General features: G+C 36.6%; 1 protein-coding gene across 2 annotated transcripts in view; it reads right to left on the bottom strand.

Moving 5' to 3' along the window:
• GALNT1 (polypeptide N-acetylgalactosaminyltransferase 1) overlaps positions 1 to 19,860 on the bottom strand; it is a 90,797-nt gene that overhangs the window by 47,587 nt on the left and 23,350 nt on the right. For both annotated transcript variants that reach the window (XM_054059351.1, XM_054059350.1), the window contains exons 2-3: positions 17,478 to 17,652; positions 215 to 443 (exon numbers count right to left, since the gene is read on the bottom strand). In XM_054059351.1, coding sequence (XP_053915326.1) covers positions 215 to 353 — 139 coding nt within the window. In that variant the 5' untranslated portion in view covers positions 354 to 443; positions 17,478 to 17,652. The remainder of the gene's footprint in view (positions 1 to 214; positions 444 to 17,477; positions 17,653 to 19,860) is intronic.

Genomic DNA, 19,860 nt, shown 5'->3' with positions numbered 1-19,860 from the left:
GAAGCCCAGCTGCTCAGTTTAAGCTGCCAAAATTGGCCAGGCTGGGGCTAAACCATGACAGCCACACTGACTATTCTGCAACACCTAAATGCTGATCCAATCCTATATCGCTAAAGGAAAAAAAATAAAAAAATAAAAAATTAAGAGCTATGCAATTTAAAATGAGCAATTTAAAATGAGCATAATTTAAAGATTACTCCGGCAGAAAACTTACCATCTCCAGCAGGCAGGCCTCGTTCTTTTTTCTCATCGCATCTGTTGCATTCACTGAAGTACAGCAATAGAAACATATCCAGAAGGACCCAAACCAAAGAGGTGGCAAGGACCACCTTGCAATATGCAAATTTTTTCATGGCACTTTAAGTCAAATACAAAAATAAAAAAGTATAAATAAAAGTATCAACAGATTGCTTTAATCCAGTTTGAGACACCACGTTCTATACCTGAAAGAAAAAAAAAAAGGAAAAGGTCACGAAAAGTTACCTAAATACAGCAGCTAAAAATCAGAAATTTTAACTACATTTGAAAGGTAACAATTTCATTATCAAATGCTGTATCAGAATTAATGCTCTCTGCACTTCAATGAGGTTAGGGGAACACAGTCAATGAAAGCGACATTACTCCAGTCGTATGCTGTTATCATTTATCACCCGAAACATTAAAATGAATGACCAAAAGAGAGTGCTCTGTAGACTGCTTATTTCCATGGCTGACAATTGGGTAGGACAAAAATCAAGAACAGCTTTGTGTTTGCTCACTTACACTAAAACATGATTTTTTAAATTTTTTTTTTTTTACTGACAGGTTCCCCACTAGTGCTGAGGTACTTCAACATAAACTACTCCCGAAGTATTTCCTAGTGGAAGTAGCTTACTAGTTAAAAAACAGAACTGCATCTATTCCTATATAACTTATATCTATTCCTATATAACTTATAAAATGAATGGAAAATACGATTCTTCAAATCAGAGTAGAATTTTAAAATTGACATATACACAGTTTCTCTTACATGCTTTCAGCCTAAAGTGAAGAGCGTATTGCAAAAGAGAACTTTAATAGTAATCCATGATTATGCAAAAACCACATAAAACCCCTTGTGTCATTAGGATTACCCTTCCTTTAGTATTTCATTGTCATAATTTGATTCCTGCCCTTCTCCTTCTCCCTCTTCTTGAGAGTATTATTACATCCGTGTTCTAAATACAGCTTATTTCTTATTTGCAGCAGAGATATTAATGTCTCCATGCATCCCTATACACATAAGCAAAATAGATTTGGGTGGCACAGCAATGTACAAGGCCAGAATTGTGCATATCCTTCTGCTTCCTGCACAGACATGAATCAAATGCCAAGAAAGAGTTTGATTTGGGATAATGTCAGTTTGCATGTATATAGTTTTGGTATACAGGGACGACTATATAAAATGAAGAACAGCAGACGTATCTTTAATTAACATTGTGATGAGAAAAAAAAATCAGAGGTTGTTTGGGTTTTTCAGTTATTTTGTTTTGTTTTAGGGTTCTTGTTGCTTGTTTTTCTTTTCTTCTTGAACACACACAAGCATGGTTCTGAACTTTAGATCTTGAGGTTGCGTTACAAAGCTTTATAAAACCATCAGCTTGGTAAGCAGCAGCAGTGAAAGAAAAATAATTTGTTACAGACTACTAAGAGAAAAACAGAAAACAAGCAATCACTGTACCACTGCACTGTATCTGCTTTCTCACCTTGAGCGCTGAATGAACATCCAGTCTTTTCATTTCAAACAGGAAACAGAATGATTAGGAAGGACAAGTAAGAAGGGCAAAAAGATGAAGACAAGGAATAGCTTGATGACAAGTTAAGGGAAGAGAGTAGCATCCTTCACGGCTGGAAAAAATGTAACCTAAATCAAGTGGCAGGTCTATAAAATCAAAAGCTGCACGTAGATGGTAAAGAAAGAACAACTGTTGCCTGTTACTCTCAGTTCTTGTATTGAGAGAAATCAAGTGAATTTAGCAGCAGGGAGTTAAAAAAAAAAAAAGGAAGATGTTTCCCGCTATAAGTAGTTATGCAGGGGAACTTTCTACTCACTGTCAGTACTGCAAGCCTATTCATTAGCTATTAAATACCACGTCCTCACCCCTGCATCAGGGACTCCATGACGGTGACTTTCAAGTCACTAAATGCTCAGAGAATACAGTGAAAGTGTCATTACCATTTCCTCTGTTTTCTTCCCTAGATACACACTATCAAACACTGACAGAAACAAATACTACAGACACACAAAAAAGTCTATCTGAGATGGTGCAACTGTACTTAAACTCTTCAAACAACTTTTCTTCTTTTGCTCTAATTGTTTCTTCTTTTGTTCTAATTCAGGACACAATAGAAATAATCTGGCAAAGAATCAAGTCATAACATGACCCTGAGTGTACTTAAAGAAAACAAATGCTAATTAAAAATCGCATTTTTTTTTTAAAAAAAAACCCACAAAATAAACTCTTACAATATCAGACTTCTTGAAGTTCAGGCTCATGAGGTATTAGGCTATAAAAGAAAAGTGTAAAACACAGGGGAGCACAGTCCTTAGGGGGTCCTCAAATTATCAAGACACTAGGAGACGAACAGTAAACTAGAGTTTCCATCCATAAAAATGCCAACTATATCAAGTGTTTTTAAATGCATAGACTGGCACTTGCCTCTAATGCAAGAAAATTCCTTTGAGAGTCCAATGAAATGTCAAAGAGACACTTTGTGAATGCTTTGAAACCGTTGAGAGCTCAGAGAAGTGGCTATGAGACAGCAATGCAAAAGTTCAACACACACTGGTTATCATCGATAAGGCTCTTCCCTGTACTTTTACACAAAGGCTCTCACTCCCCTGGGCAGCTTACCCTCTCATGAACCACACTCTTTTTATCACTGATTTTATGACAGCACTTCCATTGTCTGCTTACCAGCAGAATTCAGGCAGCACAGCAGCAAAGCTAAAGGGCCCAGAAAATGCTGAAGCAACTACCTTTAGCACACCAGATAGAGCTCTGTAAGAGGATTCTGCCATTCATGGTTTGGGCTGTAAAAATGCTAGGTACCTCTCTCTGTTACTGGAGTGGTGGTGCTGGCCTCAGCCATGGGAGGGGTGCTCTGCCTGATGGGCTGTTCTTCAGCGGAGGGAACTACAGGATAAATCAGGCAGACTGGTATACGGTGAGCAAGCACGAACAGTAGGAAGAGGGGTCTTCACTGAGACCTTGCAGTGCCACAAGTGTGAGCCCCATGATGCAAGGAAGAAGAGACAGCTAGGCATTGTACTCAAAGAATGAGGGGATTACCAACGTAGGAGCTGGGTGAGGGACAAATCCAGGAAATCAGTGACTTATGGGAATGGAAGGAAAACCTGCAGACATGTATTTCCAGAACATTATACTGCTGGAATGATACTGAAAGACTGATGAGTATGCCCAAGTCCAGCTCTTAGATAACTACCCCTTGCCTATTCATCCATCTATGAATCAATAATGCTACTAATTGTGGACTCGAGCACATGAGCAGTTACTACAGAGCTCGTCAGCGAAAGAGTGTAGCAGGCATGTGTCCCAGGTACTGTTTGCAATTGCTCCAGTGGAAGGGCAAGATTCAGGCAGAAGTGTACACAGTCTATCAACATCAGGCTGCACAGCTGGTGTCAAAGGCAGGCTTCTGAGACAACAGGACCCTCTTTGAAGAATGAGGGCTGCTGGCACAGCACCTGTGTGACTAAGTGAGGCAAGCAGAATCATGAAGAGGCTCTTAGAACTCTGTGAAATACACAGAAGGTGGAAGCAGAGGCAGTTTGGAGGAATATAGAAACATCTCCTGAGCATGGGGGAAGGTACTCAGGGAACCCCGGAGTTCAAGTTCCAAAGAAATAAGAGCAGCAACAAGAAAGACACTTGTAAGGATAACGGCAAAAGAAAGGCAGAGAATAACTCAGACCCACTACCCAAAAAAAAATGGAACAGCAGACTTGGGTGAAAAACAGCATGGAAAAAGTCTAAGATACTTGGTGCTTTTTTTTTTTTTTTGCTTCCTTTGTTATAGAGTGCCCTAGATCAGAGTCTAGTGGCAGTGTCTGTGAGAGTGAAACTTCAAATGCAGTAGAGACAGACTGAGTCAGGGATCTCTTAAGCCACCTGCACACGTGCAACTCCATGGCACCAGATGGAGGCATCTGAGGGTGCTGAAAGAGCAGACTGATCTCATTGCAGGGTCATTCTCTATCGTCTCTGAAAGGACTAGGAAAAAAAAATGTCATCAAGAAGGAAAAGGAGGATCTGCAGAACCGTATGATAATCAGTCTCACTTCAGAACCCGCAAAGATTATGGAACCTACGTCCTCACACACAAACAAAAAACCCCACACATACAAGCAAATTATTAACTGAAAACGGACAGTACAGATTAACCAAGAGGACATCACATTTGACTAACCCAGCAACTTTCTTTAAGAAGAAGATTAGTTCAGTGAGCAACAACAGCGAATACTGTTTATCGTGATTTTAACAAGGACTGTGAAAGTTTTCCTGGAGTATTTTGTCAGAACCGAAAAAGGGGGGTACCAAGTGAGCAGACTGCTGCCTGGACAACCAGACTCTATGGGTTTTGATCAGCAGAACAAAGTCCAGCTGATGGACATTCACCAGTGGTGTCCTTCAGAGGGTCAGAGTTGGAGTGGATACTGGTTAGTGTTCTCACAGCAAACCTGAAGGATCGGACTGAATGCACACTCAGCAAGGCTGCTGGTGACACCAAACTGGGGGTGGAGCATGCAGAGGAAACAGTACCCTGGAATGGCCCTGGGTAGTCAACCCAAGGGATGTCCAAGGGCTAGGTTGAAAACCTCAAGAGGTTCAATAAATACAAGTACCAAGTACTGTACCCAGCATAGAATAATCTCATTATCCATACAGGCTGGGTGTCAACAGGATAGGAAGCTGCTTTGCAGAGAAACTTTGGAGTCTGATAGCAAATTTAAAATGAATTATCTTTGTGTTCTCACAGCAAAGAGAGCCAACTGCGCCTATAAACAAGTTCAGTAACTGCAGCAAGAATATGAAAATGCATAGATTTAATAACTGCCTTTGCTACTGAGTAATGTCATAAAACCGAAGATTATTGCAAAAACAGGTATTTTTCTTCCCTTCAAAATATTGGGAAATAGGTAACTAAACCTTTACATCATTGATGTAAAAGGAGTACTAAAACACCATAGAATATAAGAGTATAAACAGAGGCTGTAACTTACCAAGGATGGAGTGAAAGGATGAAAAACAGGTACATTCAAGTGTTGTTACAGTTGAAGGTCAAGTGATTCCTCCCCCTTAAATCCATGATACACTTGACAATATAGAAAAAGGTCATCTATAAAATTACTGCTCATATAGAGCGTATTTCAGTTTACCATCTCTTTTACCAACACAGTTGACATTAGAAAGAGTGCTTACTCTTTTCAGTATGACACACTCAGTCACTTATCTTTGGACCAACTTCATCTTTGTTTATACTACTGATGAGTCTTCAAAACAACTTTGTAAGAGAGCAGACAAAGGGCTTCATTGCCACTACTAAAGTCATGAAGATTCTGCGCTAGTCGTGGCTCCTAAACAGATGAAGCTGATGTAGTTCTCCAGACTTTCAGATATGAATAAACAGAAGCCGGCATAAAGTAAGGGCTCATCAAAATCCTGACACAACCTTTGTTATTTCTAAGCTTTTAATATCAATTTAAAACAAATGGAGAATGATTAACTGAACAGCATCTAAGGAAAGATTGATGGCCAATACAAAATCGAGTTTTTAGCTTCTCGGTCTATTTAGTAATGAGGGAGAAAAGACAGGCATACTTTAGGTAACTTTTTAGGCACATGTATGGATTTTTGAGCAAACTTCTGAAAAATGAACCAAACGCAAACTGTCAGTTTGAGCATCATCTAAAACTCCATATCTGAACTATTCATGTGGCCTATCTAGTTGAATGTATCTATATTCAAAAACAGAAGTGATGCTAACAGTAGCCTCATGTTTCAGAACTATTTTTGCTACTGTGATGATGCATTTTTTTTTCTTTACTGGCCCATGTCAGTTTTTAGTGCTTGTTAGTAAAAAGCTCATTACCACCCTCTTATCCGTAAACAGGTCAGTTTGAGGATAAGCGAAGTATTACCTAGTTTCAATGTTAAAAGCAAATGTAAAAAAATATTCAAATCACAGGGTCAACCCATCACTTGTGGAAAACAGGTATATGGTGTATCTTCTTCACAGAAACAAATACAACTGTCAAATTTCACCAGGTGAAAAAAAAAACAGTCATGAGCTCAAAAAGAATGCCAGAACTCTCTTCATCTCAACAGCTAACACAAAGAGAAGCACTCTTCATTGAGCTATACTTATTTTATGGATTTTGAAAGGTTTTGGTATTCAAAAGTCATCTGTTTAGTACAATTCAGCAACAGTAAGTTCTGAAGAAGTGAGGAGAAAACAGATCACACTGGTCTGAGCAGCATGAGAACAAGTCATTAGAAGTAAAACTACTCTTCAGACAAATCTAGGAAATGTAGGCCAGTAAAATAAATTTCTGTTCTTGTTATATGCAAGAATACTACACTTAATTAAACAAAAGTGAATTTTCAATTCATAACTAATTTTTTTCATTTCATAGCTTTTTTTTTAAAATGACTCTTTGAAAAAAAACTATCATGATTCTAAAAACTGGTAGGCCTTGGAATGAAGGAAGAATAAAACAAACATAAGGCTAGTTCACTGCACTTGAGAAAACAAGGATTAACTCAAAGGCACAAAGGCAAAAGTTATGAGTTCATGAAGGTTTTCCTACAGATAAATTAGAACACACTATTTATAAAAATAGTAGTTCTTATGAGTTGAAAGTCTGTCTCATCACACAGAAATGCAGTGCAAAAATGGAACAACAGGCATGTCATCTATCCACAATTCTGTCAAACTGTATAACTGTACGGAACTAACTCAGTGTACACTTGAACCTTAACTCCAGTGATTTACTTATCCAAGTAGTCTTAACCTCTAAACTTCTATGTTTAATTCTAATTACTTCTCCAGATACATAGTGAAGAAATAGCATTTCTGAACGGAGTAGAAACACTTTCAAAAACAAGCTTGCTCGTATACTGCAAAAAAACTAATTAAACACATTGCTATTTTGACACCTATACTTTTCAGAAACATCTTAACTATGATCATTTAACTTCTGAAAACAGTTTATCATTTTGCAAATTAGAGCGCTTAGCAGCTTCTCGAATGAGTTTGTAAGCAGCATGTAGTATCTTAATTAATTTTCATAAAAATTTTGAAATCAAGCAATCATTTGGTCAACACTCCCAAGCAGTTTCCACTACTACACAGTCCTTCCTGGTTCTCTTCCTAATCAGTGCTATTCAAACAAAAACTATCATCTGCAGATTAACAACCATGTAGTATAACCCAAATGTTAATTATACTAGAAACAGCATTTACCTCCATTTAATAAAAGACAAGATATGTGAAACTTAATTGCAACAGGGACAAGGAAATGGAAATGATAAAACTGAAGATGAAATAAAACCAACTGTGATTAAGAACTGCCATGGGAAATTTCAAAGTACAACAACAGAAAAGTCTAGTAATTTACTACATATACTACCTCGAAAAGGGTATAAATAGAAAAATATTTGGAAGGACAGCAAGTTGTCCAGACATTTATGTTTAATTTCATGTAATAATACTGCAATATTAGTTTACATTAATGTAATAATTAATGCAGTTTATAGTATGTAAGTATTGCAAATGTTTGTAGAATAGAGTGATCAGGGATATAAGTAGATCAGAAGCAGAATAAAAAGCAATATAATTTTGATAAATTAGAACAGTGTAAATTTAATTCAATCTATAACTGACTTCACAGTTACTGCTGCCAGCTAGTGCAAAATACAATTGTTGTTTAAGGTGAGGAAGATCAGAATTAATCCAAAAATTAATATGGCTAAACAAGATGGTTACAAGAAAGACTGTAAAGACAAAAAAAAAAACCTTTCAGCTGGCAAGAATACACCTTTGATAATCCGGCAACTATTTTCCTTATTATTTTTGGTGCTAGATCTGGATAGGTCATCTTGAGACCTGTTCCTGTAAAAAGGAACAAATGATAAGGTAGGGTTTGTCAACTGGAATAACAGAATCATGGTGACATTTAATGAAGTATGTTCAGTATTGTGTGTTGGAGTGTGTAACTTTGCCAACAGCTAAAGAGTTTCAACAAAGAAAAGGCTCATAAAAGTGACACTGTGAGGTGCCACTGTCATCCAGTCATGAATAAAAGGCCAATGAGATTTTTGAATGCAACTTTCCTTAGATATAAAGCCAGGAAGCATTGCATGATGTGCCACTGTTTCACAAGGGAAGGGCAGAAGGAGAGCTACACATTAGGTAAAGACAATGTTTCAAAGCAAAGCCCTGTGGATCTGTGGATTTATGAAAGACCACTGATGCAGTGATCCAAGCAGTCCTTTTTATTCCCACTCTTCCAGCCTGGAATTCACGGAACTGTATTGAACATAAACTGAAAGGCCTAAATTAATTTCTTCCAGAAACAAATGAAAATGTTGGACCTTTGTCATAAAATTCCTCCATACCAGCTCAGTGCTTGCTGAAGGTGGGAGGGGATATTGGCTTCAAGTTGTTTTTTTTTTTTTTTTAAGAAAAAAAAAAACCAAATCTTCACACTCATAGATCCCCCTTGTGCCAAATTCTCCCAACAGATCGGTTTTGAGAATAAAATAAAAGATCATTTACACAACTCCTCAAATGAAAGTATTTGAATGGCTTCCATAAGTTACTACTTTTCCTCAGCCATAGACAATACTTTTAAGACTGAGTTTAAGAAAACACTATCTCGCTTGCAGGAAGAAACTGCAACAGGCAAAGTTTCAAAGGACCAGATGAACAATATTTTAATCAGATACTAAAAGTTCAAACCCAATTAATCCAGATTTTTACATTCTTTTTTACAATTTTTGATGTACAAGAAAGAATAAATCGAACGAGGAGGGAGAGCAGAATACCACTGTAAATATTACAAGAGCTCAAAAGCATAGCTAGAATATGAGAACCAAGAATACAATGAAAGTACAAATACTACTGCTGTCATATAGACAGCTAAGATTCACTAGATTCCTGTTCCACGATTTTGAAGTAGCTTTCAAATGACTGTGGCAACAATTTCATTTCTCTGTCAGCTCTCCAGGTTGAATTAAAATTATCTAAAAATAGACAGATTTATTCAGGGATCCTTCAAATATTTCCATTCTCTTAAGCGCTTTGAGAATTAAAACATATTTCTGTTATGCCCAGTAAGCAATAAGCACACATAAGTATACTTAATACTCCCAATTCAATACAAAACCCACTATACCCGATCTTATAGTACTGCTTCAAATATTAGGAATATATCATTATTAAATTTAATTACAATACATACCAAAATGAATACACAGATAAGGAGTACCTTGAAGGTAACAGCTCTAATTTTTTGCATAGGCATTCAGTTACCGGGCACTGCAGTACTGGCGTGTAAGTTCAAACCACTGCTATTCGGATCTTTTCCTTCTTATATTGAATAGCAGTTATTCCCTCTCCTGACATCTACAAAATAGGCAATCCTCTTAGGAAAGGAGATTTATAAGCCGACAGATAGTTATTTCTTTTCCTGAAACAACTGCAGTCTTAAATTGAGCTATTGATACCTCAGATGTTGACGGAGTGCAAATATTCCTCTTCAAAGCCATAGCTATTTCACATACAGTCTCTGGGAGGGCTACTGAGTGTGCTTGACTTAGAGTAACACCTAGCTGAAGAACACAGTATTTTCATCAGTGAGTACCACAGGCCCCAGGAAGACAATGAACAATTCAAGACTGAAAAGCTTTTGTTATTAACAGCAACAAGAGAGGACCATAATGTCAGTGCTAGCAATGCACCAAGCTCATAAATCCCCAACATACAATAATTAATGCCTGAAAATGCATCAGTAAGATCTATTTGAGCCTTCCACTACTCTTCACAGAAACCTAAAGTGGGATTTTGTTTGGCTTTTCTTTTTGGAAGATTCACAGCTGGGGAGACAGCACTTAGCTCTTTCAGTACAGTAACACTCCTGCCAATCAGCATTCCAGAGCTATAAACTGACTCCAACCTTTCTTAAACCCCTGGAGAACTGTGCTAGCTGGTCTTCCAATCCCAACACTGCAGGACCGGAAGAGGAAAATCCAGGTCACATCAGCAAAGATGCTCTAGGTGAGGACCTCCTAAACAAACAAATTCCTCAAGACAAACAATTTTATCATGTGAGCTACAGACTGTGCAAGTTTACCATTACTGAGAAGAAACATTTTTTTAAAAGCTAGTAATTGTAGCTTCCCCATCAGAGCTAAAAGCCAGTTCCAATGCTCTTAAATAAAAAGCTGAACTACCCCAAATTTATATTACAATGGGATAGCACCACCGTAGTAGAGATTAGGCTATTAGTATACTACCTGCTGTCAGCAACAAAAAACTGTAAACGCCTCCATGTAGTTTAGATACCCAGGCTTGTGACATGAAGTAATACAGCATGAAGGCTTTTAGCCAAAACTAGCACCACTTGGCCTTACAAGGCATATATTCACTAAGACCAAATACAATGCAAGCAGTCAAGAATTTCTAATAACGAAGAACTCCCACATTCCAAAGACTATTTTCAATCATCTGGCAGGGGTAAGATGAGCTGTAAGTAGAACACGCTTGCCAACAGTGCTACTTTTTAAGTTAAAATTCCTGCTGAAAAAAAATCAGATTTACTATCGTGAGCAATCTTCTTTAAGAAATGATATGCACTAGATTATGTGGAAGTAAAAACACAGTAAACTGTTCCATATTTTCAATGCTCATTTTCCATCCTCCTTCATGTTTCTGCATAGTCTGAAAAACCAAATTTACTCCCAAATTTTTTTGAAGTCCTACCAGCCGAGATTGAACTAAAATGAACACTATCCTTATCAACAGATCAGTCTACATTCAGATGTGTCAAATTCTCAGACTTTTCTGCAGATCATACTTTCTTCAGTCTGCACATGTCAAAAGTTACAAACATCAGGTTGCACTTGGTTTTGAGGAAATAAATAGATTCTTCTTGAAAACACTGACGGACACAGACAGAGGGGCTTGGAATTTACTCTTTACTCTGCTATTAAGATGTAAGTTAGAAGAGAAGAAACCTAATAACTCGAGTATCAGTATTAAAGAAGCTGATTTCAAGGAGAAATCTTTGACTACTTGAAGGTCAGAATACATCACTGTCAGCAAGCTAGCTACAAATTTTTCACAGACAAATACCTAAGCTATGAACAATCAAGTGAATAAATCTTTTACAAGACAATCTTGAAATCTTGGTCCTACATTAGAAGAAATTGTTGAATCTTGCAAGCTGAGTCTCAAATGTTCTAAAATATATAACCTCAATAAAGCTACTGATTATTCTTTAGATATGTATCAAAGCCAAAAGCTGAAGTGGAATAAATTGTTCATTAATTCTTCAAACACTTTTAAAGACAGCAGAAAATTACATAGGCAAATAGTCATCATTAAGCATGAATCACTAATGGGCAAGAATTTGAATTAAAGAAAAGCAGAGTCAGCTAATTAGCAAAAAAGATTTTAAAGGAGACTTCTGGAAACTGTTCTGCAGTGAACAGAGTTAATCATCCTTACATGAACAACTGCAGAAACCTCCAATCTGGAAAACTTTCTATTGCAGATTAAAAATCCAGAAGGAGACCTTGAAGAAATATTTTTTTCTGCCCTCAGTATTTGTGGAAAACACTAAAAAATCTAAAAGGAAAACTGACAATACATACTAGGGCCACAGGATGTTTATTCCACAGAAAGCAATTGAACTCTGTCTAGAACTTGCCGATATATCAAATAAAGGCAGATACTAAGTTAAGAATCACTGAGTAGGATAATACACGTGACTACACGTGAAGACTTAAAGAATTAGGAATTATAATTAGACAAAATAAGGATGACAGTTATTTAATACATGGTAGGTTATATTATCTCAAGTAAAATTAAGAATGGTAAAGAATTTAAAAGGTTTTTGTTAACAAGTTTCACTTCTCATCCCTTCAAACAGTGATGTCACAGTTTAAAAAAAAAAAATGAATAAAATACTACACACACCCTACCACACCTAGGGAGAAACAAAAAGTCTAACCAAAAGTAGCTCACCAGTTTGCAGGGATAAACAGTTTTTGAAATACAGAGAACACAGCAGATCTCCATGAAAAGAAAACAACAAAGAAAACCTAGCTTTCCTCCCACATCCCCCCAAAACCCAGAACATTTGTTTCTTTCTCTAGAAAACAGCCTGATCAGAAATGGAGAAAAAGAAAAGCTGGCACAGTCCAATCTCATGACAAATTAACGAAGTTATTGCAATGTTTCACAAAAACCTGTGCCCCTTTGCTATATCCATTCAAAAATACAAATTCTACATAGAAACCAAACAACTATATTTATACAGACAGGCCATATAGCTTTTAAGCATACATTCACACAAAATCTGTTTTCACAAGTTGGCTGCTCAGCAGGTAGCTTCTGCTGTTAACAACTGTTTTCTACTTAATTAACACGCACAGCATTGCAGTAAGGATAAGAATCTTCACATTCATCCTTCACTTTCCATCTTACGCTCCTTTGCTTTAGGGTTGTTACAGTTTTTCTTCCCAGAGATCTCTGACAACACAAGCTTGAGGATAACTGTGCTTTAAGTTCTTTATTTCCATTGGTAAACCATAGTATAAAAAGAATAACCATGAGATTTTCTTCAAAGGTCCATACATTTGTCCACGGAAAGTCTATTTCTAACACAAGCAATGTTTGCATTTTGGGTTTTACTTTGGATAGGCCAACAGGAAGAAAAGAACTTTCAGATAAAATGCTGAATAGGCAGACTAATAAAGCAAAGTACTGGAAATACTTTCGAACTTGGGATCATTTGCAAGACTGGACAAGTAAAGAATAAACTGAAAGGAAAAAGTTGCTATTATAGTTTGCAAACAGTCCAATAGAGCAATGGCTCCTCTTGAGGACTACAGTCCTGGATACTTTCTTTGTCCCCTTGGCATCTTGCTCTTCAGCACCAATACTGATACTTCCACAGGACTAGAGCTTAAACTCTAGAATTCAGACTTCAGCTGAGCTTGAGGTTTATATGCTGAAGCATCTGTGATGATTGACTGTACAAGGGAATTTATAGAAACATCATTACTGTCTATTTCAAACAGTTGCAAAGGCTAGTTTCACATTAGGGACATTCTCACAACAAAAGTTCACTCTCCTTTTCCTTTTCACTGTATTTTCTCCTTTGATATTCAAGCACACAAACTATCCTTAACTTTTAGGCAGCGAGCAGCTCTGACAAATTCTGCTCCACACAAGGAGATGCACTCTCCTCCTCCCACTGTTCTTACATCTACATCTCCTAGGCAGTTACAACACAAACAAAAAATGATCTTCTGTTGCTGCTGGAATCAGGACTGTTTAACAAAAGGAGAAGGAAGGAGCAGATGGAGAAGTTAAGACCTCACCTGTCTAAAATACACAGGTGATTCATAGGATATTCATATCATGCAAATGATTCATAAAAACTGAAGCACATAGTGCTCACCTACCCACAAAATATGCCTTTCTGTAAGCAGTCAATTAAAAATGATGGACCTAAGCACAGAAATTGTAATCAACCATGGTTACACACCCAGTAACCAAGTGTTTGTTCTAAGTTTGCAGAAAGTTTCCCTATTTCCATTAAGTGGAAGAGAAAGAACCCAGTTTGTCCCACTCACGTCATATTGACATCCATCAACGTAAATGTAAATTGTAAATGCCCTAATGTAAATAAATGAAACTAGTTTTACATTAGCAGTTCCTAGAAATATGAATACATGAAAAAGCTAGACTAGTAGACAAACAAAAAGCCCAACTGAATAGACATGAAAAACTGGCAGAAATTTGATGGCAAACAAAAAAGGACAATACATGGCCAGCAGAATAAAACCACTTTTAATTGCAGAATACTGAGACCATACAAGAAGGAAAAAAAGAAAAAAAACAAACACTAAAAAGGACAAGAAATCCAGTCTACTAATTTCATTGTGAAAAGCAATGTTCTCTCTCCACGCCCCAAACCAGACATATTAGATAGCTTTATAAATAATACTTAGAAAACAAGATTTTATTTGCCAGTATTTCCAAATACAAACTAAATGCTGATTACATTGAGGACTTCTCAGACTCATCAGCAATACTACAGAAAATATTTAAAACCTCCTTGTATTCACTAGAGTAGTACTCCCAAACAATTAAGAAAAGAAAAATTAATCCATTGAAATTTAAAAATACTGAGTAAAGATATTGAGACCGAGAGCACGTTGCATTTAAGTTCAGCCAAGTGTGACAAAGAAAGTCTTGGTTTTATAGTTTTTCAGAATAAAACTTCTGCACTCTGGACAGACCATTATAAAAAGCACTATTATTGCTGATAGAAAATGTAACCAGGAAGAAAAAGGCCTACGTCAAACAGGGGGATATAAATTTAAAGAAGCTCTTGGGTAGCCCTATCAAGTCACTGTAAACACAACATTTGTGCAACAAATTCCAGTTTGGATTTCCAAAGGTTAAACAGAAACACTGAGCACTCTTCTGAACTTTCAACTTCATGGAAAAATAATAATAAAAAAGACACTCAAGCTCCTATTGGATCAAAATTAGTAATACAGAAACAATAAATTGAGCTCTATAGAAAACAGCAATCCTGTTCTTCCAATGGCTTCAAAAAACTGTACTTTTTAAAAATAAGAACCAATCTATCATGTTTTGATCTCCTTTGTGGGAGAAAGTGCTAGAAAACCAAAAAATTAATAAAACTGCAAAAAAATTAGCTTCCTATTTAAGCAGTCATTTTCAGCCGAAAATGCTACATTTTCAGCATTCTGTAACAAATGTTCTTCAATGTTGATGGATTTTATTTCTTAAGTCTCTGGAAGAAAAACAGCAGATCCACTCACATGTTAAATTTCATGACTATACTCTTACAGCTAGTGATTCCAAAAAAGGTTCTCCATCTGGTTTAATTTGTATGTTTTCACCCTAATATGAAAAAGGGTTGACAAAACTAAATAAAATACCCATATCAAGATATAGGCTTGCATCAGTAACTTAAAAAAAAAAAAAAAACAGTAGGTAAAATTTAGAATCTGTTATTTGTTGAACTGTGCAGCAGACCAGAGAAATCTGAAGCATGATACGTAATTTAAGGCAGAAAGATTATTTCTTGAAATAGTTCACTTATTCTTTCAGTTAACTGCAAGATTGATGCTAACAATTTTCCGCATAGTTGCCCAGGGAAAATCAGTATAACATTAGGTATGGCAGATATGTATTAAACTTCACTAAATTACTTAAGTTTCTTCAAATACTCAGGTGTTTATTACTTTGCCAATTTTTTTCACAAGCTGTCAGGCACTCTGTAAAAAACAGCTAATGTATTTGACACAACATTTCTGAAGGTATAAAGTTGAAAGTAGCAACTTAAGCTATTTTACAATTCAAAATTCATACCTTACTAGAAGAAAAGAGAGAAACAGGTCACCATAAAAAAAGATTAACGTGAGACAACATTTAAAGAGGCAATATGATGGAACTGTTTGGCAAATTCAGCTGTAGGTTAGTTGGAGACCACGGTATTTGAGTAATACAATCACTTTTTAAATTTAAATACAATCTGATACTTTTAAAGACTCTTTTAAAATTATGTTCTTCAATTCATATAAAATTACTTTCAGTAATTTTTCTGAAACATTTCCAACTTCTTGGAAGATGCTAGAATCCTGACAACAATGGGGACTAGACATGCCTGCAAAGCCACACCACACAGTTGGACCATGGTTAACAATTTACCAATACACTACTGTATAAGTAGTTGCTACTCCACCTTCTCTCTCATTCTAACATGCCAGCCTTGTGCTTCGCCAGCAAAAATATAAACAGTAATGAAGAAACTCAATCAGGGAACAGATTCAGCTGAAAAATAAACATGAAAATTGTGGCTTTTCAGCCACACTAGTCTCCCAGTGCAGACCCAGACCAAAGAATGAAGACCAATCAAGCATCCCGCCTAACAGTGATTATTTCCACTCACATCTCTTGCCTCTTTACACTCATCATCAGAGTAAACAACCACAGAAGAGGTGGCTGGGTTACAGTGAAAGAAACATTAGTGGATCTACAGCTTGAGAGGCCATAAGCAGTAAACTCAGAAATACAAGAATTTGCTCTGCTGGTTTTTTGAGACTCTATGTTATTTTTTTGTTATTCTGAGTAGCCTTTTCTACTATTAAACAGTATTAAAGAGTAATTTTGGATATATTTTTCCCCTCTTTCCTAAACTGATGCTTGTTCAAGCTATACTTTTTAAGCACTGAATGTAAAAGTACATGCCAGATAAATAAAAATCTTTTAAAGCTATCTGGAAAAGTGTCCACTTAAATCTGAAACAGGCTTTTCTCTTTTTATGCCACTGAACCTGAACTTCAAAGTTGACCCAATGAGTTCTCAGAACTGTCTGTGAAAACTAACCTTAAGAATGGTGCTAATAGGTTTGCAGGAAGGCAAAAAATAAGCACAAAATGCCGATACCAAGATACCAAGTGGAGGGCAACATTTAACACTGTAAATGCAACTGAAATGGTTAATCTTTTCTGCCAAAGGAAACAAATTTGTCCTACCACATCTTTGCCTCCATCCTGTTAAACTTTGATTCTCTACCTTGTTTCAATCAAGCTTAAAAAACAGCAGCAATTGGGGGATACACACAGAGAGAATGCTTGACAAGAACATAGCTGTCAAACACCTCATTGGGCAAACAGTTACTATACAGTGGTAGTTTAATAAGTCAATTCATGTCCAACAAGGATGCTTTAAGGGAAACGTGTTTACTGTAGAAACACAGAAAATACCAGGCTTCCCTAGTTCAGCTGGATGGAAAACTGATCTAAATTCCAGCTCTTTTCAAGATGATATCACGCTGAGAGAGCAAAAGTAAGTTTAGGAGAACTAAAAAATGAGGTGTTTTACTCACTTGATTATTGCATTTTCCAATACCCAGAGACAACTCAATAATGAATAGATTAGACTTGTGCTAATACCTAAAGCGATTCTTATGGACACCTGCTTAATAGCTGCAGACAAATGAACTGGTCCACCAGGACTCTGAAGGAACAGAAAAATATGGAATACGCGATGATAAAGTAGTAACATATGTGCAGACTTTAAGTGCTCCCTTTGCTCTAAAGTATATCCACAGTAGATAGGCGTGATCAAAGAGTCAAAATTCCTGAATCACATTTTGTACTAACCTCCTCTGCAGGTTTACAGCCATCTGGATGGTCCACTAGCAGTGGTGACAAAATCCCAATACATTGCTATAGAGCGCTGGTGGTAGGAATTGTAGAGCAACAGATTGGCCTAGGCCATTCTGACATGAACGCAGAAGCACAAAACGTCTTCCATCCACAAGGTCTTAAGGCTGTCCTAGAAGAAGAATAGAAATTCAAGTAAGTTCCCCATGCAATTGTGGCAGAGCTTGAAGGGGAAAGGAAGGAAGGTCTTCCAGCATTTAAGACTTCAAAATCCTGTGCAAGCAAGAACTAGCCAAAAGACTGCTTCTAAAAAGAGGCAGCAAACTGAGACTGTGAGGAAAACAACATATGCAGGGTAGAGTGGAGAAGTGGAACAAGTCATCAAAATTTTTTAGCCTCTCTATGATTTAAGTGGGAGGACTGCCTGTCCTCCCAAATAAGCAGTTATCTATTTTTGAGTTCTATATATGTCGCCCTCCATCCACTCGTGAACACATAGCGCAAACTACAAATTGTTCCCGATAAGGCTAGAAAACAGCCTCCTCAGTGGCACACATTCACATGAGCAGTTGCCTAGATGATCGTTCTTTTGGACTAAGCTTTCCCATACATATTCTAGTTTATAGACATAGGGGGTTTTATATAATTTCACCTCTCACTCTCAAGTTAAACACTAGGACTTATAATATCAGCTTTTGTAAAAAAATGTATTATTAAACACAAACCTGATGCTTAAGTAGTAATGTTTTTTCATTTTTTTAAAAAAAGTGACACCTGAAAAATGATGCCTGAGCATTTCAAAGTGTTATCTGTTAAAATTTCAGCAATATTGAATTAATTCCTTCAAATCTCTTCCTTTACCCAGTTAGTACAGCAATGTCCGAAAGAAATCTACACAGCTGAAGTTAAAAAAATATCTTAACAGACAAGAAAGTAGATATTTTTTCAATTTTTAATGCAATTGTAACATGTCTACATCTAACTAATAATTGTCATATATTATGAGCTTGTGTTGTATTTGCCATATCACACATGAGCCTTGTAAGTTAATTGTTTTACCTGTTTAAACTGTTAGCTTTAGGTATCGCCTGTCCAGATAAAAAATTATGTACAACAGGGGAAAAAAAAGTGATGACACTGTAATAACATGACAACATGGAGGAATACACGGTAAGTAAAGGCAAGATTGACAGTGATAGAAAAGATGTGTGTCAACTGCTTATTCTGAAACAAATCATTACACCAGTACTGAGGTAGGTGAAATTAAGTATAATACTTGGCAACTTCCCTTTGTTTTTTTTGCGTATTGAAGTAAAAAGGCAAAATGTCTTAATTTTTTTTTCTAATTTTTTTCTCTATTTGAGGATAGATTACCAAAAAACTGACAAAGCATATTGACAGATTAGGAATAATAAGCAGTTTTATATCCACGGAAGTGGCTTACAGTCTGAATTTTAAAAGAACTTGCTAATAATCTCCCAGAAATAATACACACCTTTATAAAATCTGAAAAAATAGGGAAGTTTCAAAGGGCTAGAAAAATATGTATTCACAAGATGACCTGATACACATTCAGCAGGACAGCTAACACAAATCATGACTGTCACTCTTATGAAAGAGTTAAATGTAAAAGATCGTGACAATTCTGAAGAGACCAAATCGCCTTTATCAAAGCGAATTAGTCACAGCCTTCAAGAAGGTTAAACACACAGACTTCTATGATACAACTGACTAGGCTTTACACATCCTGCTGTAACATGTAAGACACAAAGATAATCAGTATTGCTTATGTTAAATTCGGGTTTTTTTGTATCCCTTCTCTTCGGTAAAACCCAAGTGCCTTACAGAGGTGAAGAAAATGATCCATTTTTACAGATGGGGAAACTAGTCCATTACTGACGAAGCAGCTGGCAAATCTCCAAGGAAGTTTTCTTCTACCTGCTGGAGAGTTTAAACTATACCTCTGTCTGGTTAGATGAAGATCCATCTTTTTGTGATTTTACCAACTTATGTATTTCTTCAAAGGATCCTAAGACAACAGGCTTTGTTTGGTGTCATCCAAACACTGGACAGAAATAGCTCTTATAAAACACACAAACAAAAAGCAAACAACGAGAGGAGGACAGAAAATGGTCCATGTTGCCATTAGTAAGCAAGGCACATCTAGCAAGGGCAGATGTTTGCTTTTCTGCAGTGAACTTCCACACACTTAAAAGCTTATTTCCCTTGATCTTTTCTTTCGGTTATAAAAATGCCAATTCAATCATTCTTTCTGTATATACTATCTTTTCTAAATCGCCAGCCATTACCATTACCCTCCTGAGGCAAATTAACTGCGCCTACATCTTTCCTGAAGTGCAATGGACAAAACTGATACAGT

This window comes from Cuculus canorus, chromosome 2 (genome assembly GCF_017976375.1).
Source record: "Cuculus canorus isolate bCucCan1 chromosome 2, bCucCan1.pri, whole genome shotgun sequence".
Lineage (NCBI taxonomy): Eukaryota > Metazoa > Chordata > Aves > Cuculiformes > Cuculidae > Cuculus > Cuculus canorus.
The sequence above is the reverse complement of the archived record's forward strand: the minus strand, read 5'-3'. Positions and strand labels throughout refer to the sequence as shown.